Source organism: Andrographis paniculata, unplaced genomic scaffold (genome assembly GCF_009805555.1).
Source record: "Andrographis paniculata isolate CXL003 unplaced genomic scaffold, ASM980555v1 Contig32END, whole genome shotgun sequence".
In the NCBI taxonomy this organism is placed as follows: domain Eukaryota; kingdom Viridiplantae; phylum Streptophyta; class Magnoliopsida; order Lamiales; family Acanthaceae; genus Andrographis; species Andrographis paniculata.
In genome coordinates, this window is record NW_026137565.1 from 7,127,604 (window position 1) to 7,148,641 (window position 21,038).

The 21,038-nt window shown below is 37.5% G+C and overlaps 7 protein-coding genes across 12 annotated transcripts; 2 read left to right on the top strand and 5 right to left on the bottom strand.

Annotated features, from left to right (window-relative positions):
- Positions 1-641: 641 nt before the first annotated feature.
- Positions 642-3,432, bottom strand: LOC127247270 (WUSCHEL-related homeobox 9-like). 3 transcript variants are annotated; one of them, XM_051269054.1, is made up of 5 exons: positions 3,360-3,432; positions 2,762-3,020; positions 1,865-2,656; positions 963-1,257; positions 642-855 (listed from the first exon to the last, which is right to left on the bottom strand). In XM_051269054.1, exons 2-5 carry the CDS (start codon positions 2,901-2,903, stop codon positions 825-827), a joined length of 1,260 nt encoding a protein of 419 aa, XP_051125011.1. In that variant the 5' UTR covers positions 2,904-3,020; positions 3,360-3,432; the 3' UTR covers positions 642-824. The 3 variants fall into 3 exon arrangements, with proteins under 3 accessions (XP_051125011.1, XP_051125010.1, XP_051125012.1); XM_051269053.1 differs by having other exon boundaries at positions 2,762-3,411; XM_051269055.1 differs by having other exon boundaries at positions 643-855; positions 947-1,257; positions 2,762-3,410.
- A 2,790-nt stretch (positions 3,433-6,222) lies between these two features.
- Positions 6,223-7,781, bottom strand: LOC127247272 (rac-like GTP-binding protein RAC9). The gene is made up of 7 exons (XM_051269057.1): positions 7,583-7,781; positions 7,404-7,491; positions 7,193-7,302; positions 7,026-7,089; positions 6,864-6,928; positions 6,675-6,740; positions 6,223-6,596 (listed from the first exon to the last, which is right to left on the bottom strand). The coding sequence occupies exons 1-7, from the start codon at positions 7,679-7,681 to the stop codon at positions 6,465-6,467; spliced, it is 624 nt and encodes a 207-aa protein (XP_051125014.1). The 5' UTR covers positions 7,682-7,781; the 3' UTR covers positions 6,223-6,464.
- Positions 7,782-8,171: 390 nt separating this feature from the next.
- LOC127247274 (pathogenesis-related genes transcriptional activator PTI5-like) lies at positions 8,172-9,465 on the top strand. 2 transcript variants are annotated; one of them, XM_051269060.1, is made up of 2 exons: positions 8,172-8,601; positions 8,863-9,465. In XM_051269060.1, the coding sequence occupies exon 2, from the start codon at positions 8,866-8,868 to the stop codon at positions 9,292-9,294; it is 429 nt and encodes a 142-aa protein (XP_051125017.1). In that variant the 5' UTR covers positions 8,172-8,601; positions 8,863-8,865; the 3' UTR covers positions 9,295-9,465. The 2 variants fall into 2 exon arrangements, with proteins under 2 accessions (XP_051125017.1, XP_051125016.1); XM_051269059.1 differs by lacking the exon at positions 8,172-8,601 and having other exon boundaries at positions 8,610-9,465.
- LOC127247271 (pathogenesis-related genes transcriptional activator PTI5-like) lies at positions 9,363-10,748 on the bottom strand. The gene is made up of 3 exons (XM_051269056.1): positions 10,615-10,748; positions 10,151-10,239; positions 9,363-10,058 (listed from the first exon to the last, which is right to left on the bottom strand). The coding sequence occupies exons 2-3, from the start codon at positions 10,218-10,220 to the stop codon at positions 9,469-9,471; spliced, it is 660 nt and encodes a 219-aa protein (XP_051125013.1). The 5' UTR covers positions 10,221-10,239; positions 10,615-10,748; the 3' UTR covers positions 9,363-9,468.
- A 745-nt stretch (positions 10,749-11,493) lies between these two features.
- Positions 11,494-13,957, top strand: LOC127247653 (GDSL esterase/lipase At5g45960-like). The gene is made up of 5 exons (XM_051269608.1): positions 11,494-12,085; positions 12,189-12,319; positions 12,560-12,796; positions 13,300-13,561; positions 13,634-13,957. Exons 1-5 carry the CDS (start codon positions 11,776-11,778, stop codon positions 13,825-13,827), a joined length of 1,134 nt encoding a protein of 377 aa, XP_051125565.1. The 5' UTR covers positions 11,494-11,775; the 3' UTR covers positions 13,828-13,957.
- LOC127247656 (uncharacterized) lies at positions 13,824-17,288 on the bottom strand. Of its 3 annotated transcripts, XM_051269610.1 has the most exons (9): positions 17,106-17,283; positions 16,910-17,001; positions 16,743-16,809; positions 16,438-16,468; positions 16,190-16,330; positions 15,723-15,748; positions 15,545-15,603; positions 14,692-15,468; positions 13,824-14,406 (listed from the first exon to the last, which is right to left on the bottom strand). In XM_051269610.1, the coding sequence occupies exons 1-8, from the start codon at positions 17,145-17,147 to the stop codon at positions 15,438-15,440; spliced, it is 489 nt and encodes a 162-aa protein (XP_051125567.1). In that variant the 5' UTR covers positions 17,148-17,283; the 3' UTR covers positions 13,824-14,406; positions 14,692-15,437. The 3 variants fall into 3 exon arrangements, with proteins under 3 accessions (XP_051125567.1, XP_051125568.1, XP_051125569.1); XM_051269611.1 differs by lacking the exons at positions 13,824-14,406; positions 14,692-15,468 and having other exon boundaries at positions 15,541-15,603; positions 17,106-17,285; XM_051269612.1 differs by lacking the exons at positions 13,824-14,406; positions 14,692-15,468; positions 15,545-15,603; positions 15,723-15,748 and adding an exon at positions 15,779-15,914 and having other exon boundaries at positions 17,106-17,288.
- Positions 17,289-17,302: 14 nt separating this feature from the next.
- Positions 17,303-19,850, bottom strand: LOC127247654 (peroxidase 19-like). Its single transcript, XM_051269609.1, has 3 exons — positions 19,165-19,850; positions 18,851-19,051; positions 17,303-18,106 (listed from the first exon to the last, which is right to left on the bottom strand). The coding sequence occupies exons 1-3, from the start codon at positions 19,411-19,413 to the stop codon at positions 17,525-17,527; spliced, it is 1,032 nt and encodes a 343-aa protein (XP_051125566.1). The 5' UTR covers positions 19,414-19,850; the 3' UTR covers positions 17,303-17,524.
- Between the last annotated feature and the right edge of the window lie 1,188 nt (positions 19,851-21,038).

Below are 21,038 nucleotides of genomic sequence, written 5' to 3' on the forward strand. Positions count from 1 at the left end.
AATGGTGATCTTAGATAACTGTTCAAGCCAAACCCACAAAAAAAAAAAAAAAAAGAAAAAAGGCTGATGATTGTAATGTCTGTTGCAAGCAAGAAATGAAAAGCCGATCGAGGGCATAGTGTAGTAGTGTAGTGTGGGTATACACATACACGATTCTTCTGTTTTGGAATGACAACACACTGCAGCATCGATCTCTTGCAATTTTCAAACAGTCATCTTCTTCATTTCATGTCATTGTGGCCATGGAAATTGGGAACATACATCTTCAAAAGGGCTGGATTAAAGCAGCCAAAAAGATCAAGAATATTACAGATTTGTCTCATTCAAAACCCCCTCCTGGCCACACAACTTCGATGATTCGATATATATATATATATATATTACATCATGGATTAAGAATAGTAGTATTTCTTGAATTACCTTACTAATTACCTTAGCAAATTAATAATGCCTTTAAAGGATGTTCTACAAGATTAACATCATTCTATATCAAGCATGTACGATCACACTAGCTCCAATTAGGGTCCAAATATTTCTGACATCGTTGCTGCTTAGATCCATTTGAGCATGAAAGTAATAAAACTGTGTTCAAAGCAATAAACATCAATCCATTCCCAAAATGGGTGACACTAATCAGATTAAATAGATATATATTTATATAAAAAGCAGTTCCTAGCATTAATAAATGATTGTTCTCCAGAAGAACCTCAAGGAGAAATAGTCCTAGAAATATATATATATATATATATATGGAAAGCAACAAACATAAAAACACTAGGTAGATAGAATTTTAACGATCATGGATGGAGCCTGATTTAACTGCTTCAGCCTTCCTCATCGATTTGATCCCTAAATCTGTTCAAAACCTCGAAACGGTTAGTCACTGAAGATATAAATAAATAAATAAATGCAAATATGAAATTGATGAAATTGTGTGATCTTATACCAAATCAATGGAAGACCTGTCATGGGCATGGACATGGCCGCCGGGAGGAGGCGCGAAGGGGCGGAGAAGATAGTAGAAGGCGCCGTGCTGGAGGGGCTGCAGCGTCACTCCCCAATCATTGGTCAGCACAGGCTGTCCCGACGAATGCACCAAAACGGCGTCGTCTCCGAATGCCTCCCTCACGTTGAACGGTCCGACGCCGACTTCGAAGCAGACATCGTTGATGAACACCATCGACTTTGTGGGGCCGACTTGATGATCATTATTTTGAGTTTGATTGTGATGATGATGATCTCCTCCCACGCCTGCTCCTGCAAATTAAGATTTAATCGATCGATTGATCAGTCAAGTAATTACAATGTTTTCGATTAATTAAACTGGTTATTATGATGGACAAAGCTTGGTAGATTCATGACATCACATGTAATTGAATTGCAGTTTTTGTGTAAGAGAGAGGGGCTAATTGGGAGCAAATTAGGAGGCTAGTCAATCCATGCATACGTTCTGAGGGACAAAGAACACGAATTTACGGGCCATGGACAAATCTATCATTGTCCCTTTCCAAATGTGACACAATCCTGCATCCCCAAACCCATGTCAAATGCCCTAAAAGAGAGTCTATAAGGACAGTGAGTGATGTCAATGACGACTCCATAACTGACATGGAATGAAATCAAGAACACCTGTCTTCTCTCATTTTTAATTACATGAAATTAACCCCATCGATCTATCTCTTCCAAATTGTATACATCAATGGTTTTCTGATTTAATTTTCTTCTGAGTATAGAAGAGCCTGTTCGTGTATTCGAAACCCTAAAATTTTGCATAGTACGAAAAGCCAGGAAACTAAAAGCAGTGAACAAGAACACAATGTAATAATTACTGAAGGAGAAAGAGCACGGGATTTTGAATAATTACCTTGAAGAATTTGATTGTTAGCCGATGGAATGGAGAGATAGTGATGAGGAACAGTGGGTTGAACAGTGGTGGGTGCAGCAGCAGCAGCGAAACTAAGATTTTGCTGTTTCAGTAATTTCTCAGGCTCGTCTTCTTTCTTGGAAGAGAAATTGCTCATCAGCATCAGATCACTCAGGAGAAAATTCTGGCAATTCTCGACGCTCTGATCGGCCACTACGGCGGAGACGTCTGCCGGAAAGCAGAAACCCTGGGTCACACTCGCAGACGACGCTGATCCTCCGCCGCCGTGCTGCACCGGAAAGAAGAAAGGCTCGGCCAAGAAATCGCAGGAGGTTTGGAGAAACGGCTGGTTAACAGAAGGAGTTGGAGAATTGGAATTGAGCAAGTCGATTACATTGGCGGTTGGGGCGACGGCAGAAAGGGTTTTATCGTTGGAGTTGTTGTTGGATGATTTCTCGGAAGAGGAAGAAGAAGGAGTTGGGGCGGCGACGAAGGCGGCGGCGGAGGCCGCCGGAGTGGCAGACGGCGAAGGATTTTTGGGAGTGTTCTGAGATTGAGATTTGGTTTGGCGTTGCTTGTGTTTGCTTCTGGATTTCCTGTTCTGAAACCAGTAGAAAACATTGGCATCTCCGACCTGTCCGTACTCCTCCAATTGGGTCCTAATCTTTCTGATCTCCTCTCTGGGAGGATTCACCATTCCCGAGTTGAAGATAGCTTCCAGAATACGGATTTGCTCCGGCCGAGGGTTCCATCTCGGCTTCGGCTCCGGCGTTCTTTCCTCACATCCAGACCCTATACATATATACATATATATATATGCCAAAATCAATCAATCAGTACATATGCATATACAAATGATTAGGGTTATGAATATAAGTATAACTATAATTACATCACCTGAAGAGTAAGGGTTTATGTTGCAGGCAGTGGATGAGATTAGGGTGGAGTTCATGTCATGCTGCCATTGGTGATGATGGGCAGTAGAGTTGCAGGGCTTGGACTTAAACATGCTTGGCCAGTGTCTGTTGGATGAAGCCATGATTGGAAGAGTCGAAACTAGAATTGGAATGACAGATACTTCTCTTCTGCAGCTCTAACTGAACTGAAGTAAACAGCTACAGCTCTCCTCTTATAGCCGTTTCCAGATCACCTACTCCTTGATCATCCAATTAATTAAAATACTACTTAAAATTAATTAGATCGGGAAAGAAAATATGTAAAATATAAATAGTAGAGAGAAAATAAAACGGCAAAGACCACAACAAGAATAGCCTGCAAAGAACCAAACCAAAAGTGGAAGAGAAGTAAATATAAAGTGTAAGAAGGAGAGGACAGCCACGTACCCATACCCTTACACCTTTACCCCCTCTTAACCTTACTCTTACAAAATGTGCTAAATAAAAAATAAAAATTATAATAATTTATAAAACAATGAATACTTCTTGTTTGTTTCTCTACAAGCTAAGCTCTCTCTCTCTCTCTCTCTCTCTCTTACTCTGTCATGCAGAATTGAAACCAGTTCCAATAAGCAAAGTGAACATTGTAAGGAGCACATGCTGGGGCTTATATTAGAATCTCCATCAGATCAGAAGGCAGCCCTTAATGCACTAAGGTGGGCAGGTTCAGAGCTGTGTGATGAAGTAATTCACAGAGAGATACAGAGAGAGAGAGATGAATTGTATATTTCTGATAAGTTTGTCTCTTTATTTCAGATTGTTGGTGTTGCGAGCAGGAGAAAAGACTTTTATTTTGGATTGTATTTAGTGGATATTAATTAATAGAGAATAGATTGAAAGTTGCTATAGTATTTTGACTAAATAAATATATATTACAGATAAAATTCATTAAATTAAAATAATTAATATATATATATATAGATACAACATGATCGATCAGGAGGACGTCAGGAAAGCCAGTAGGAATTTGGGGAAGCGGTGGATTTAAAGCCAAACATATATTAGCTACTGCTCTGATTATGGCGGTGCTGCCAATATCAATCAAATATAATATAATTTATTTATTTAATTCTTGCTAACTATATATAAAAAATATAATACATACTAACAAAAAATAATTCTCATCTGTCATAAAAAAATAAATAAATAAAAAATAACATCAATCAATTAGTGAGAGAAATATTTGTGAAACTGTTCCGCATCACATTGGATCTATGATCACTTGTTGTTAATTAATTTACAGCTTAGTATTGTTTGACTGGATTATTTTGAGACAATTTAATTAAAAGAGAGTAATATGGAAATTCGAGAAAGTCCAACGCAAAATTCAAACTTTTTTCTCTTAAGCATTCAATTTTGGTTTCTTGGATTTGAATCCAATATTAATGGCACTTCTTGAATTATTGACTCACCCCAGGCCATCATCCCCTCCAATCCCCCAACAGGCTAGGGTTTTATATATATATATATATATATATATTATTTTTTCTACTAATTAATTAATTAAAATGTATTTTGGAAATTAAAGCTAATTACGACTTGTCCTTTTTTTATCATTTGATCATATCCTCCCCCATTCATGCAACTCGACATGTATATGATCAATATATCTAAGTAGCTTAACTACTACTATTCCTAGAATATGTAAACATTTTCAGGCATTGGTCAAAACTGAAATGCTGTTAATTTCCCTTTTCTTTTATTATTATTTTTTTTTAAAAAAAAAAAAATTGAAGTTATAACTTTCCTGATAAGGGGAATTGAAATGGAAGGAGATGGATGGACAAGGAAGTATCATTGAAAAGGTGAAAAATCCACAATCCCATCTCAAGTATTTCAGACACATTATCTTAATTAATATGAATATGAATATGGATATGGGAGGGAGAGAAAGACTACAGTACTCTTTCTTACACCCTACTTTTCATAATTACCTTTCTTCTTTACCATCTTTCTGTCTCTCTCTCATCATCATCTTCTTCTTCAAAAAATAACTTATGTTGATCAATTTAAACAAACTACAAAATTACTAATTATTATCAATCAAACCCACACAATAACTTGGACTGTATAGAAGAACAACCACTGTAGTTCAATAAATAGATTTATGGGGCTAGCTGCTGTTGCTGTTGTTGGTATTCATTTACTCTCAATCAAAATATACATAGATAGATAGATACAAACATGTATGTAGTATATATTGGTGTAATGTAATTATATTGTGAGCAGCTTTATTCCCTCTTTCATGCGTTTGCTTCTTCACTTTCTTCCCATTTGTCTCCTACAAAAATGGAGATGAGATATTGGATGCTCATGCATACATCTACTTGTTTTAAAAAAATAAAAAATAAAAATTGCATGCCTCCCTCTTTTTTCTTTTTTATTTCTTTTCTACTCCTTAATTCTATTTCTAGTTGTTTTCTTTAGACATTTTCAAAGAATGAAGAAATTTAGGGATTAATTAAGAGGATATGTGAAAGATTACAATAATGAAGCATTCTTGAAATTCTAGTTGTTTTAATGATGATATAATTATTTTGTTTTGTTTTGTTATAGTATGAATTAAAACTAATATATAAATAAATAAATAGATTTTAAAAAGGGAATAGGAATAGGTATGTGTGTATGAAGCGACAAATACGGCAACAGAGCGATCACTTAATGCAAACGTGCTTTTATTAAATGCTCTCAACAGTCTTCCCATTTAATTATTCCCACTTTAAAATTTACATACCTATATATATATATATTCAGTTGACCCTTTTCTTATCTATATTATTGTTTAAACAAAATCACACACATACGTATATATGTAGAATATCAGAAACTAGATTAAATTAAATTAAATAAATAAATAAATAAATAAAATGGAGAAAAAAAAAAGAAAATAAACCTTTGGCACAGAATTTGAAGACTTGTGCATTTCAGTTTAATTTAATTGTCCAAGAGAGAGAGGAGAGGAGAGGAGTGTAGTGTAGTGTGTATTATAGTCGTTTTTGTAATGGAATTAATAGTGGTCTGTCACGATCCGCAAAACACGGACACACATATATATAGTTATGCCCTAATATTATTATTATTATTACATTATTTTATTCCTAGGAAATTGAAGAATCTATCAAACAATGCAGCAACAAGATACTTATCCATGCACCAATCTTAATTTACATTACTTACATAAATACATATACATACATATCGGCTTTTTCTTTTTCTTTTTTTTTTTTTTTATCTTTCTCTTTCTATTTTCAAGAATTGAAAGAATCTTGGACATATGTGTGTATATATGTGGGGTGTAAAGCATTGTAATCAGTTTCTTAACAAACATACCTATTGTGATTAGAATAATTATAATTTATATATATATATACATATATCTGTGTGTAGAGGTGTGTACAAATGATCAATTTCCATGGAATTAATTATTGGAAATTTAGTTTCTCAAAAGTAACTAACGGGAATGAATTTCAATGATTATGATATGTAATACAACATGAGTAAGGGGCTTAATTGGTGTGCACCTAGAACGTGTGACACCCTTATCTATTACAAAATATTGAAATTAAAATCTAAGGGAGGGGAGAAAGTAGGAAATAAAAATTGAGTTTTACTAGAGTTCGCAAAAATGTAATCGAGTTTTGATTTTAAAGAAAGTTGCATCTTGTTGACGGTCTGTATCCGTACTTGGACTTGGCTTTGGACTTGCTTTGCTTTTTCTTCAATTTAGGAGGTCTTAACACCATTTTAATGGCAGTATCGAACACAAGTTTTATATTCTGGAATCAAAATAAAGAATAAAAATAAAATTTCAGGATTTAGATATATATATATATGTATATATGTTGATTAATAACCTGTTGAGTCTTGGCACTGCATTCTATATAAGCTACTGCCCCAATCATCTTTCTCAGTTCTTCCCCCTGCATTTATATATACTGATCATGTTTACACATTATGATTCTTGGATTTTGCATCCCTAAATAGACTTTATAAAAAAAAATCTCACTAAAATCTGATATAATGATAGTTGGTGAGAAGTTGACCTGTGGGGTTGTAATAGGGATTGCTCCTGGATGATCACTCAAGAATTGCTTATCTTCTCTCAGGTCTGCATCGTCTCATCAAATTAAAACACATTTAGATATCTATCTTAACATCGGATGAAGTGTCAAGAAAAAAATACAATTATGTATGTATCTACCTACCTAATTTGGTTCCCACCAGTACAATAGGCACATTTGGAGAATAGTGTCTTAGCTCAGGAATCCACTGTATCCCAAAAACATTGAATCAATTATCAATAATTAAATAAATAAGCATTAAACATACAAGATTGACTAAACTCTTTGATTTAAGAATGAACCAAGCAAACCTTTTTGTATATATTTTCATAGCTGGCTTTGCTAATCAGAGAAAAAGCCAACAAGAACACATCAGCTCCTCTGTAACTCAATGGTCTTAGTCTATTGTAATCTTCTTGCCCTTCATACACATTATTACAAGATATATATATATATATCAAATCAAATAATGAAAGATATAAACAAGAATCCACCCTTCAAACTATGACTAAAATAGACAACCTGCAGTATCCCACAGGCCAATGTTCACAGTGCTTCCATCCACAACCACATTGGCACTAAAGTTGTCGAATACTGTCGGGACATAGTCCTACATCATCAAGCATACACGATAAAATGCTTGATAAACCATAGACATACACATCGATAGAAAATCGTATTGTAGCAGAGTGGAAATGGACCGTTGGGAATGTATTGCTGGTGTAAGAAATTAGCATGCATGTCTTCCCTACGGCGCCGTCGCCTACGGTTACACACTTTATGAATCTTGCAGTAGTCATCCCTCTCCCCCCTGCAGGTCTTTTTTTTGTTTTTTTCTAACGTCTACTCTATCAATCTTTGTTTATATATCCATTCTTTCTGTAATCCAATGTTTAGTTTGTACACTTGTGCTTGTTATAAGGTCTCTGTATGTAAAAAATTTATTAGCTACTTGGGCAATGATTGCAGCTTGAGGACTTTCCTTATCTTCGAGTTTAAGGATACGCAGAGAATTGGGTGCAATTAGGTATAGTGGTGGCAGTTTGTTGGCTATTGAAGTGTTGAGAAAGTTATGGAATGTACATACAGACATCTACAGATAATATTGGATTGGATATGATCAAAAGCAGAGGATTGCTTGCTTTGTAATTACTCCATGCACAAATGATATTTCTATACTGACAAATTTCTTACTGGGCTCCTGTATTTTGGGCCGAAGCCCAATCTTTCACAATTATGCCCCAATTAGAATTAGGTCTAATTCTAGATACCAAATTACAGTCAATTCAAGACTGTTTTTGAACGACGATGATCGGATACTGCGGCGACACTTTCCGGAGAGCGAGGTCGAAGATTATTATGGCGTCGCGAGAGACTGAAGTCGCCGCAGAATCGAGATGAATTGGCAAACATTTCTAGAATTTTAACAGTCATCTAGAAGGATTAGAAGTCTGCCCAAATCCAGTTTTTTTTTAATTACTTATTATGATCCCAGGATGTTTCTTTTGTTCAACTGTTCAAAGTTCCAACGCGGATCAACTTTCCGTCGTACAAGCAATGGATTGGAGAGTAGACTCCAGAGAGAGACTAGTTTGAATTTGACTTGTCTTCTTGCAGTGTGATTCGTCAGCGGCCCACCGAACAGGAATATTCTGGGAAGGGACAGCGTCGTCCAGTGCCTGAAATTTCAAACCGGGATGTCCACATTCGTCACCCACAGGTGGTTTCTCTTTTGGCTTTTCCTAGTCATTCTCACGTAGGACAATAACAACTTTGATTCCACTCAAACATATAGATTTCATTCAATTGGTGATACTGTTTGATCACCATTGCAACACTCCCTAAAAGATCGATTCAGAATTATCAAGCCCCTGTTCAATTCCTACTCAAATTTCCTACAAATTCCCCTTCTCCAATAGTCCCTTGAAAAAAAAGAATCATTCTTGGCATGGCTTTGCCTCTGAACGACGATGACTCGCAGGAGATGGTGCTGCATGAAGTCCTACACGAAGCCGGCACGTTGAATCCGGCGAGGAATCATCATCAGGGATCGATGGCAGTGAGCAGCCTCCGGCCATCTCATTCCATTACAAAGAAGAAGCAGTACAGAGGCGTGAGGCGGCGGCCGTGGGGCAAGTTCGCTGCCGAAATTCGGGATTCGACACGTCAGGGCGCTAGGATATGGCTAGGCACATTCGAAACGGCGGAAGAAGCCGCGCTGGCTTATGACAGAGCAGCCATGGAAATGCGAGGATCAAAAGCTCTCCTCAATTTCCCTCCCGATGTTGTTGCTGCGTCATCGCAACTTCAGAAGATTGACCGCAGCTTGGCAGCCGGAGGTAATGATTCGAGCAATTGTATGTCCAATTCGAGTACAACAGAAGATTTGATGCACAAAGGCTCGGAAGCCTAATAGGATTCATAATGTGTGTTTCTGCAAGTTTCTTGATTTTGCTTCCCAATCTTCAAGCTTTTGTTGTGTTTGAATTCATGGATTTTCAATGGATATGTTACACGGAAAAGCATCTTAAAGACAATTTTTATTGCATTACTTATGCTAGACAAGAACATTTTTTTGTCACAAGGGTTACAACAAGCTCTCCAAATAATCATTGCGCCTCTTCCGCGGCACCCTTTTCTTACTATTAAAACGAGTTGTAGAAGAGGTAGACGAGGAAGAAGTTAGGCAATCATCGTAGGAAGAAATTACAACGGTCTCGATAGGAAAATTTAGATATGTATTGGGGCCTCTAATTCTTAGAGCAGCCTTATCATAAGCCATGGCAGCTTCCTCGGCTGTATCAAATGTCCCGAGCCAAATTCTTGCTCCTTTTCTCGATGAATCCCTTATTTCTGCTGCGTACTTACCCCACGGCCGGCGCCTCACACCTCTAAACTGTTTTTTCGCGACTTTTGCAGGTGTATTAATATCTGCATTTGAGTAAGTGTTTGAGTTTTCTAATACAATGTTGGATGTATTCTTCCTACAATTGCTTGTAGTGTCGATTCCATCAAGAAACTGATTCCAGGCCTCGGCCCCCATGGAAATCCATCTGCCTAAACTTGGCAACCTCTCCAAAGCTTGTAATGATTCTGATGATCCAAATCCATCCTGGTTTGTGCTGCTAGCCGTTGTTTCAGAGATGAAATTCGCCCACACATTTTCAAGAAAATCCTCTGATGACACACCATTGCTCTGTTTCTCAACAGCCATGACAAAGAATCCGATATATCTATATGTTTTGAACTAACTAAGCAATGCTGTTTACCTCCATTTATTAATGGAAACTGAGTAGGAAACTTGTGGTGAGTAGCAAACTTCAAGGATGATACTCCCATGATTAAGGTAATCCCCTGCCTGAAGATAAACTATTTTAATCATCCTAAGTTGACCCAATCATGAATCCTAATCATTCATTCCTCTTTTATTGTCTGTAGAAACAAGTGGAAGAAAAAAAAATACACAGACGCTTACATTGCACGAATGAAGCCATAAATTTGAAAAGCTATTCTTTGAAGAATTTCTTGAATTTTCTTAATACTGCTAGCTAGCAAATAACTGGAACCCATTCCTTTATCATCAAGGTTGTAGTTTGTTTGCAGTGGAAAAAGTAGGAATGGAAAAATCAAAAGTCAATTCCATGGACAAGTACAAGCGTGTGGTTCTAAATTATACTATTTTAATAAAAAATTGGGGAAAAGAAGTAATGAGAGCTTATTGAAGAAGCAATACCAGAATTGTCATCTCTATTAAGAAACAAGATTCATTGCATCCTCTGGATGAACGAAAGTGAATAATAAGTTCACAATAAACATTAGTTTCAAGATCCAATTTTTACATCAAATTGGAACCAGCACAATGCCCACGCCCATAACCTGCAATGTACCTCAGCAACAAAAAGGCCCACTCCTTTTTAGCTTTTATTTCTTGATAGGACCTACTACTATACAAACAGGGAAATACTTATTTAATTTAGTATATAAAATGATCTTATTCAATATTGATAGCATGCTATGTTGGGTGTGAAAGGACAGAGGCATCAACCAATTATGGTGGTGCGTTGGGGTAGTTAATGTGAGTCTGGTGGAAACATTCAATTATTATTTTCCACATTTTTAGTTTTATTTTATATGTTCCCTTCTTACACACCACATACGTGGCTGTGGCTTCTGTTTTTCATATTCTTTAATGGAAGTGATGAATCCCAGTCACCTCAGGAAACGTTTTTTTTTTACATAAATAGAGAAGCATATAGGAATTAACATGTTTTCTTGATGAGTTATGGATAATTTTGAGTTTAACAAAGTGGGCTCATTTGCATGTGCCTGTAGCCTTCTTGTACAAATTAAGATCTGCAAATTGCTGGAATGATTTGATTTTTTGCATAAATCAAAAGTGGTGCAGGTCTATTTATTATGCTTGAGCTGTATCCAGAGAGGATTGGAGGCTTCTTTCATGCAAGAGTTTGATGAAAATAACACCCAAACTTGATTGAGTATAAATTATTGTTAGGAAGAAAACTACCTATGGTATATGTATATATTATATATATATGATTGGTGTATGATTAATAATGGTAATGTGCACAGCTACTTGTTGCACTATTTATGATGATGAAAATACGAACATTGAATGCTTGCTGCTTGGATATCATCTGCACTGAGTGAACTAATTAAAAATCTGTCATGTACTGTTCGAAATTTTGAACCCCTAAAAAAAAATATCTTACTGCTCTTACTTATTCAGCATAATTATGTTTATATATATGTGTGTGTATGTGTATTGAGAGACAAATAGACACTAGCCACATGTTGTAATAACCAATTTCTTCTTTTAGCTGTCTGGTTTGTGAAGAACCGAGTGGGTTTGGTTTAATTAGTGAGTTCTCCAGCAATGTTGGGATGTCGTCTCTCCGGTTCTTTCCATCCAGTTTCCTCAAGTTTGTTCGTCCTTTTGGCTGCCCTTATTTTAGGAGTTGCTGAAACTCGGGAGCTGGGGTTTAATTATTCTACAACTTCGAATTCGCCGTCGTCGTCGTCGATTCCGGCGGTCTTCGTGTTCGGCGACTCGACGGTGGATGCAGGCAACAATAACTATATTAAGACTACTTCGAAAAGCAACTTTCCGCCGTATGGGAAGGACTTCCCCACCCACACTGCCACTGGAAGGTTCAGCAATGGCAGACTCGTCACTGATTTTGTAGGTGAGTCAGTATCTGACCTGCTGATTGATATATACAACTATACAAGATGTATATATGTATATATACATAGGTTGATTTTAAAGACATTTTGGTGTTGAAACAGCTTCATATGTTGGTCTGAAAGGCGACATACGTGTCTACTTGGATCCATCATTGACCCTCCAGGACCTCAGGAATGGAGTTTGTTTTGCCTCTGCTAGCTCCGGATTCGACCCTCTCACTGCTCTCCAAAGCGTCTCTCTCTCTCCCTCTCTTTCTCTCTCTAAATTTTCATAATGAGAAAACTACACTGCATGAAAGTGAAAAATTAATCACGCATAGCTGTAACAAGTTTTTTTTTTTTTTTGAAAAAATACAGATCCATTTCCACTGCTATGGATTTGCTGCTGGAAAATGTTAATTACATACATATATATACATATAAATAGATACATACACACATAATGTACGTAATGATTGTTGGTGGTTGTGCAGGGCGTAATATCGATCCAGAAGCAGCTGCAGTTCTTGAAGGAGTATAGATCAAGAATGGAGGGTTACATAGGGAAGGAGGCCACAAGCACTCTCATCAGCAAGGCTGTGTTCATCATAAGCGCCGGGACAAACGACTTTGTCGTCAATTATTACGGCGCAGATCCAATCCGACGCCAAACCTTCACCCTCCCCGCCTACCAGCACTTCATCCTACAGCTTGTTCAACAGTTCCTCCAGGTAATGATAATAACCCTAATTATAATAATTCATCATTTTGATCGATTCTTCTTCTGTTTTCTTGGATTCGATGTATACAGTAGTCCCAGAGGTGCATTTAAATTGCTGTGGGTTTGTGTACGTCGTTAGGTAGGTCAAGGTCTGAAGAACCAACCTAATATTAATGAATTCAAAATCTGAATTCAAAATCGGTAAGGGATAGTATGGCGTAGGAGTTGGATTTGAGACCGGGTTCAAACTCTCGGATCACCTGCTACACATGGTTCGTCTAGTGTGATTTTTTCGAACTTGGTTTGCAGGGTATTAGATCCGGCCGGGGTTTGCTCAGTGCGCATTTTCGGATAATCGCTGCATATTCCACGACATAAAAAAAAAACAAAAAAAAAAAATCTGTACAATCCGCCATTACTTTATAGGTCGAGTTTGGTGGAAAAATACAGACACACACATTATATATATAGATATGTATCAATGTATTTATAATGGATAAAGTAATTTTGTAGGGTCTTTTAGAGATGGGGGCGAGGAACATTGCATTTGTGGGACTCCCGCCGATGGGCTGCCTGCCAGCTGTCATCACACTGAACTCCGGCAACTCCTTGGCTCACCGGAGCTGTGTCGAATCTCTGTCAGCTCTCTCTCGTGATTACAACCGCTTGCTTCAGGCCAAGCTAACGGCAATGCAGCAGAGCCATGGGGCTCGTGTTTTTTACATTGATATCTATAAGCCGTTGGATGAGATGATCAGAAACCCTCAACAATTTGGTAACCCTAATAATCAATTAATTCAATTTCAGGGTTCTTCATCTCGGTCAAAATTGACGGTGAGTTTTGCAGGGTTTGAAAATGTGAATCGTGGGTGCTGCGGCAGCGGGATGCTGGAGAGTTCGTACCTGTGCAATTCGTTGTCGGCGGTCTGTCCTGATGACTCAAAGTATGTGTTTTGGGATGCTATCCACCCTTCTCAGGCAGCTTATTACAACATCTTCAAGTCCATTCGTCCAATTATTGATGGATTTTTGAAGGATTAATCTATTTATTACACAATACACACATATGCAGCTGTTTTGCTTCTTTGACGATTTGGGAATTGAAGATAACTTATCATGATAATTTATTTAAACATACAAATACAGTCGTCTCCCACATGGCATTTATTTTCTTCTCTGAGAAGATATCATATACCCCATTATGACATTATTTTAGAATGCAAGAAACCAGATAGTTCTGATACTGCTATACGTCGTACTGCTTGGATCGATTTGATCCAGCATAATAATTCAGAAAGAAGTCATTCGATCCCATGCTTATCAAGGCGAATACATTACCGACAATCTTTTGAGCTCATCGGCTCCCACAGTCCCACTAGGTTTCTGAGATGAACTATGTAGTACTGGAAGAGGTCTAGCTCCTTCGATTTCCGTATTACATTCTGGTTAGTTGTTTAAATGCAAGAAAATGAATTAATACACTTACTTTGGGTGATGGACTCGGCTTTAAAAGCTTAAATTTTTAGATTTGATGATCATTTACGTCATTTATCATAGTATAGGGCCTTTAGGTTTCGAGTTCGAGTCTCACCGTCAAATCCGCATAGCCAAATGCTTCGGCTGCATTCATTACAAATAGATCAAGAATTTACAGTACTGATCAAAGTTCTATGTTTTAAGAAAATACTGATCCTATTATATTTCACTAAATTTGTAGAGGATAAGATTATAAACTGTGACGAGTTTAAATTAATTCATAACTTAGAAAAAAAATATAATTTTCAAATTAAATTTAAGAGGTATTACTGTAATTTAAAATACATAACCATCCTCGAGCACACACTTCACACAATGTTCAATATGACAATTTTCATCTTCACAACAAAATAAGCAACATAAACTTACACAAGAAGTCAGTGACGTAAGGTTGAATGTTGCTCTTCAACTTTGTAACAAACATGTCAGGTTGCGTTTGGCTGCCATAACCCTTGCCTGAGTATTATTAAAGGCTTGAGATGTAGTAGTTGTATACTTATGCTGAAAAATGTGTATATATGGAGGTCGCAGTGAACTACTTGTGAAGTTCTTGAATAGTGTTTAATTGAAGAACATGGAGCGATCGGTTTCAGGTACACTACAAAAAAATAATCTATTTGTAACGGAATTTCGTTCCTAAAATTCACGTGGCTAACGTAATTTCATTCCTAATTCCGTCTCTAATGTCATTAGTAACGGAAAAAATAGATTTAGAGACAAAAAAATTTTGTTACAAAAATGATTTTTTCTAAACTGGAATTGTTTGATCGATGTGGTAATGATATGGACATTTTTTTTCCAGTGGTAATGATTGAAACAATAATGTCAAGCATTTTTAAGTGGCTAAATTCTTGACATTATGTGACAATTAGAACATTGGAAAAAAAAAAAAAAAAAAAGTTTCCCAAGCATTGTTTCTCTTGATCGATGTGGTAATGATATGGACATAATGTCCAGAATTTAGCCACCAAGGGAGAAGAGTGGATCTCATTTTCTTTTACTAATTAGCTTCGTCTCACTACAAGCAATGACTTTAAATACTAACTATGGCAAATGGGAAGAATGTTTTTGTATGCATTCCTTTATCATCTCATGTTGAACTTGAAGACTATCGTCTATGATCCTTCTGCTTCTCCATTCTCACTCCTGAGAAAGATTAGATGTCTAAATTTGTCATGGAAATTTTGATATTCAGGTGATGAGAAGAAAGGTTTGCACTCACTTAGACGATGGACTGGAGTCGAGCTGCATCGTCACTGGGCCATCGTTAACCAAGTTAACCTTCATTCGATTGAAACAAAAGGGAAACACAGCATAACTCAGTGTGCATGTTAGGAAATTAAGTGTGTAGAATGGGATAGAAGCAACTCAAAATAGTAGAGCTAGGAAGGAGCACTCACTTTCATCATTGCGCCAAATATGCCGTCTACACAGATACAAAAGCAATCAGAATTGAGCATATTTAGATGTCGAAGAGATGTCTAGCTTTATCAAATGAATCTGCTAGCTAAATCAAGCTTCTATAATCTCATGCCTACCAAGAACATGAACCCCAATACATGATCCAAATCCAAGTTCTGATCCTAATATATCTGTTGAAATATTGTATTTGAACCCACAGATCAATACAGGTGTGATTTAACAGGGCTCACAAGTTTGTCAAGAATAGAACCCATAAATTTTTGAGGATGCCATAATCCTAGAGAATCAAAACAACTTCCATAATAAACACGTGCTTGGGCTATTGGCTCGACAACTATATGAAAATTACTTCTTTGTTGCAATGTTCTCTTACAGCATAGGATTGCAAGCTAAGCTCAAAAGAAATAAATAGTGAGTGTGTGTGGAAGGAGGGAGATCAGATTACCTTTAATGGCATCAGTCCTGTAAGATTTTCGAAAATTTTCAACCAGAGAAGTGTAAAATGATTTAGCAGTGTTTGGAGGCATTGCCACATGAAAATCAGGCTTGTTCCCTTTTAATATGCCATACAATGTAAACTGGCTAACTGCACCAAATAAATTCCAATTAACAAAAAAAAAAGAAAACGGATTCCCAAACAGGAGATTAGATTAAGAACAACACAGAAGAGAAAGTAGAGAGAGATGATGGTACCTAATAGAACTTCATAATTCTTTTGCATAACCTGCCAATCAACATAACCCATGTAAGCATTAGTGCTGAATTTTTAGAAACAACAGAACTCTGTTTGTTCAAGAAATGGCAGAATGCTGCTTCCAGGTAAACACTTCTTTTTAACATTAAGGAAGAACAGACTTGGAAACTATTTGCTAGATAATTATGATCTCTGCCAGTTCAGAAATTAAATAAATACAACAAACATAATTCAAGCAAGGTAAACTGTGAATAACAAGTAGAAAGAGGATGAAATGCAGAGGAAGATGTGGCAAGAAAGTTACGCTTTGGTCCCAATTTCTCCCAGTTTTTTCATTGGGAAACAATCTCATGTTCAACACTTTGCGGCATCTGCAAACCCAACAAAACAACAATCAAAATTGCCCTAAAAACAACAGAATTCATTCAAATTTGCAAAAAAAAAGGGGCAAAATTTTCGATTCATGCGTACATGTATTCAGCGTCAGAATCAACATCATTTTCATGAAGCCCGATTAGAACCAACAGCCCCGGCCCAATCGCCGATACCGTGCGGCCGTCGACCTGCAATAACGTTGAGCAAACGTAAATCAGGAACATACTACGCACAGCTTCTTGAGCGTGAGTGTTAAAATGTAAGTAAATGAGTACAGTCTCGCGTAAATGACCTCAACACTAGCTGAAGCCACTCGCTGAACTACGGCCCTCATCGATTTGATCGTTGGTTTCCTCCTGCTGAAATCAACGCAAGTCGTGCGCTTACTGCGCACGGTAGCGAACCGGCTTTGAGGAGTCAAGCTTTCTTTGGATTTGCAGCGAAACGAAATCCAGAAATCCAAAGAAGCCATGGTCAAGGCTCCATTTTTTTGTTACTGTTGTTGTCACGAAAGATTGCAAATGGATCAAAGGGGCCGGCCCAATTCGGACCATTTGATAAAATCCATTAACAGAAAACGAGGGACCAAATCAAAAAATTCTTATTAATCAGGAAGGAAAAAGAATGGAAAGATTGAATCGACGAATGAAGCAAATAGCCAATTACAAGTGTAGGAATCGAAGCATTAGATACAACAATTTTTTTATAAAATTAATCCGAATGCAGGCTACAAATCTTTCTTTTCTCTCCATGTTTTCTACCCCTCTTCACGCCAATGGATCCCATTTTGTCCATAGCTACTCCAAACGCTTGAAAAAACTTGGCTTTATCCTTCGCCAGTGTCTGAACCAAAGGTTTAGTTCTGCCGTCCAAAAACAGTGCTTCATCCGAGGCGAGCAAGCCCAATTTGGCCTCCAGATTCCCATAATATGCATTGTCAAATTTGAATGGAGTTGTCACGTCAAATGGTGCTACAATGTCAGTATTACCTCCATAATGCGGACACGACATTTTGAGGGCCTTGAGGAGCCTTGGGTCAATTGAAGGATCAGGCTGTCTTGTGCCTTTGTAGTCGTATAATCGGTTCACGAAATGCCTGCAATGTGCAAATCCTATGGTATGAGCCCCTGCTAGGATAACCATGTCTTCCAGTGTCAATCCCTTCGATTTAAAGAGGTTAAGAAGCTCGTCCACGGTGGCGTTTGCTCGAGGCAGATTGGCTGGTACTCTGGAAGCCATGGAAAGCTTTCCATCCCACCTTCCTTTCTTCACCTGGTAATACGGCCCTCCTGCCTGTCAAAAATGATAATAATCCAGATGTTAACCAAGAATCATATATTTCATCCAAGGCTTTTGTGAATCATATATAATATTCAAAGTTCTGTCCTCAAGTGCTCAATTTTGATCCCTTGAATATCCGCCATCGTATTTCAGGAAATGGGATGCTGACAGCTGTTGGCTAAGTATGGTATCTAAGCTAATCTAGAGTTTTGTCTACTAAGTAGAGGCTAAACTTGCACAGCTGTTCTTGGGTTTAAAAAATGCCCAATGACCTGCATCAATGTTTGGACGTTGCATAGATGTTTATGCAAAAGTTAGAGCAGCATTAATAAGTCACCCCATTAAACAACTCTTGATCTATCTGTATATCAGATGTCCTATTCTGCAGCGGCTTCTAGATTTTGCAGTCAACAATCTTTGTAAGTGCTTACAAGATTCTCTCATCAATGGTACTCCTAAATCATTGTATCTGTCTCGTGATTCCTGACAATCTAAAACTAATACAATTGGACATATTATACCACTATTACTATGAAACTACATTGATTAATCTTTCCATGCATATTTTCAGAGAAGAATTCAAGTAGCATGATGGGATTATTGGTAGGTCCATTGAGATCAAATGGAGGTGCACCGGCCATTATCAGGGATTCAGAGCATGTGATGAGGGCCTAATTTTGTAGCAACAGTTCAATGTGTTGTTCGGTAATCATCATACATGTGTTGAAAAGACAAGATTTTGAGCACTGCACTAACCAAATGCACGAAGTCTCTAGCGGCAATTGCGATGATGTCTGCGCAGGACACCACTCCTGGGCACTTGCTCTCCACCAATGCCTTGGCTCTGTTTATGGTGTCGAATGCCTCCACTGCCAGCTCCTTGTTGTCCTCTGCATCCTTCTCTGCTAATACTCTGCTTCCAGACTTTGAAGAAATCAGCACCGAAGCATCACACCCCTGTTACAGTAATCAAGCCAAAGCATATATCGAATTATCTGAATTAACATGAGAAAGAAAGTTATGCAGTGTTTTATGTATCTTCGTAGTGGTGTCTACTGTGTAGTGCTTACATCGACGAAGCAGTCATGGAAGAACAAGCGAATGGTGGCGGGGCCGGAAATGGGGGCTTCTTTAAACTGCTGTGAGGTTATAGAAGCAACAAGCTGATCAACCTGAGGGCATGACTTTGCATAGAAACCAACTGACAGTTGATACTTTGGCTTGCGGTGGGATATAGGCAATGAGTGAATTTGTAATGAAAGGTGAGAGGTTGTGAAGGAGAAAATGAGAAGAAGCAAAGCTGCAGGGAAAACAGACATGACAGCAAGATGAATATAGATGTGGGGAGGCAGCTGTGGACAATTTAGCCAACAGTAGAGACAGTATATATGCAAAAGGGGAAGGCAATTCAGTCCTTGTGTTGTTTGAGCCAAAATGGGATAAATATTAAATAGAGAGAATCAAACCCCGTGAAAGAGAAACAAACAGCACAGGGAAAGTTGCTTCTTCCTTCAAAATAAAAATATGGAAACTGGAACAGTGATGAGTTTTTTGATGGATTAGTTATGGAATCAAATGGTCACAAAAGTAGGGGGAAAAATTGCAATGTGCCATATCAGAAAACCTCATTAAATGCAGAGCATGTGCAAGTGCAATAGGTGACATCCACACCAATTCAGACAGAGCCCTCTTAATTATCTCTGCAGAAAACAAATACAACAGTGATTTCCCACTCACTCTAAACTTCTACACATTGCTCCTATTAAATTTGTGTTAATTAATTTTCTTGATGGACTGCTCTATCAAGAACAAAAAAAGGTGTGGACTAGAGAAGGCATTAAAGGGATTGTTTGAATTCTGTGGACCTGAAAAACCAGGGTGGTTTTGGGGGAACCAAAGTCCCAGGTGAATCCAATCCATACCATTCATGATATGGGTGGGTCCAGGAATCAAGCCACGAGCCCTGGATGATGAACTTTTTAGGGATTTCTTTTTGTCAATGTTTGGCTTTATAGTTGGCATTCATGGAAGTTAGCGAAGAAGTGGCTTGCACTTCCACTACAATTTGCATTTGCAGTGCATTACCAGAGATTGGATAATACTAGGAATATTAATTATCACCAGGGTTCTGAGCTGTGATGATTCTGGATCCACTAAATTACTAAAATACTGCGCGCATGCAAGAAAACATTCTTGATATAAATATATAGTTGAAGTACCATAGCTGCAATGCTGTATATGTATAGATATGGATGTTGCTGGGTATTACCTTCTTAAGTTGTATTTAAAATCGATGGTTATAAAGTTATAACCAACTTATTTTGACAATGGGAGATTAGAAGGAGTTGGGCGTGGCAACAATGGAGAGTGGTGGTTGTATTAGGCAGATACGGATAACATGGAAAGTGGCAATGGCAGGGACCATGGATGGCCCTTTGAGTGGCATTTTTCCATTTTCAATGATCACTAGTAGTTTTTATTTTACTTTTTTGACGATGTAATAACTGGCAGCCGAAGCTCAAGTTCACTCATAAGACCATCTCCAACTGAAGAGATGTAAAGCTTTCCACGGGGCCTCCTCTGCAATTGACCTTCCAATACAACTCTGCATATATTTGGTCACTCGTCCCTTTTACATAGGAATTTTAGTCGATTTATTTGACACACAAAAATTACATGACGATCCATCTCGTCAAAAATTAAAATCTCTAATCATCTATACAAGATATCAATCCAAAATCGATGACTAAAAACATCAAAATCCTCCAAAGTTCGACAAAGCCAAATCTTAAAATCGAATTCCTTAGAATTGGAAAGTCTGAAAATGTCAATCAAATATCAAATTCTTTCAGATTAAAGACGCCATCAAATTAATCGAACCAAATGACCTGTTTAAAAAATATAATTAATTTAAATCCAAATTATATACTATAATTTATAGAAA

Excerpts from the sequence above, each read along its gene's own strand:
- LOC127247270 (XM_051269054.1), bottom strand. The coding sequence starts at position 2,903 with ATGGCTTCATCCAACAGACACTGGCCAAGCATGTTTAAGTCCAAGCCC. Across the intron at positions 2,657-2,761 it reads CATAAACCCTTACTCTTCAG|GGTCTGGATGTGAGGAAAGA; the intron begins GTGATGTAATTA and ends ATATATGTATAG. Across the intron at positions 1,258-1,864 it reads TAACAATCAAATTCTTCAAG|GAGCAGGCGTGGGAGGAGAT; the intron begins GTAATTATTCAA and ends CTTAATTTGCAG.
- LOC127247272 (XM_051269057.1), bottom strand. The coding sequence starts at position 7,681 with ATGACTACTGCAAGATTCATAAAGTGTGTAACCGTAGGCGACGGCGCC. Across the intron at positions 7,303-7,403 it reads TGGCCTGTGGGATACTGCAG|GGCAAGAAGATTACAATAGA; the intron begins GTTGTCTATTTT and ends ATGTGTATGAAG. Across the intron at positions 6,741-6,863 it reads TCCCTATTACAACCCCACAG|GGGGAAGAACTGAGAAAGAT; the intron begins GTCAACTTCTCA and ends ATATAAATGCAG.
- LOC127247274 (XM_051269059.1), top strand. The coding sequence starts at position 8,830 with ATGGCTTTGCCTCTGAACGACGATGACTCGCAGGAGATGGTGCTGCAT.
- LOC127247271 (XM_051269056.1), bottom strand. The coding sequence starts at position 10,220 with ATGGGAGTATCATCCTTGAAGTTTGCTACTCACCACAAGTTTCCTACT. Across the intron at positions 10,059-10,150 it reads GTTTCCATTAATAAATGGAG|AGGATTTTCTTGAAAATGTG; the intron begins GTAAACAGCATT and ends GTGTGTCATCAG.
- LOC127247653 (XM_051269608.1), top strand. The coding sequence starts at position 11,776 with ATGTTGGGATGTCGTCTCTCCGGTTCTTTCCATCCAGTTTCCTCAAGT. Across the intron at positions 12,086-12,188 it reads ACTCGTCACTGATTTTGTAG|CTTCATATGTTGGTCTGAAA; the intron begins GTGAGTCAGTAT and ends GTGTTGAAACAG. Across the intron at positions 13,562-13,633 it reads CAGAAACCCTCAACAATTTG|GGTTTGAAAATGTGAATCGT; the intron begins GTAACCCTAATA and ends TGAGTTTTGCAG.
- LOC127247656 (XM_051269611.1), bottom strand. The coding sequence starts at position 17,285 with ATGGCTTCTTTGGATTTCTGGATTTCGTTTCGCTGCAAATCCAAAGAA. Across the intron at positions 16,469-16,742 it reads GGAGAAATTGGGACCAAAGC|GTTATGCAAAAGAATTATGA; the intron begins GTAACTTTCTTG and ends GTTGATTGGCAG. Across the intron at positions 16,331-16,437 it reads GAATTATGAAGTTCTATTAG|TTAGCCAGTTTACATTGTAT; the intron begins GTACCATCATCT and ends TATTTGGTGCAG.
- LOC127247654 (XM_051269609.1), bottom strand. The coding sequence starts at position 19,413 with ATGTCTGTTTTCCCTGCAGCTTTGCTTCTTCTCATTTTCTCCTTCACA. Across the intron at positions 19,052-19,164 it reads TCCATGACTGCTTCGTCGAT|GGGTGTGATGCTTCGGTGCT; the intron begins GTAAGCACTACA and ends TTACTGTAACAG. Across the intron at positions 18,107-18,850 it reads CTAGAGACTTCGTGCATTTG|GCAGGAGGGCCGTATTACCA; the intron begins GTTAGTGCAGTG and ends CATTTTTGACAG.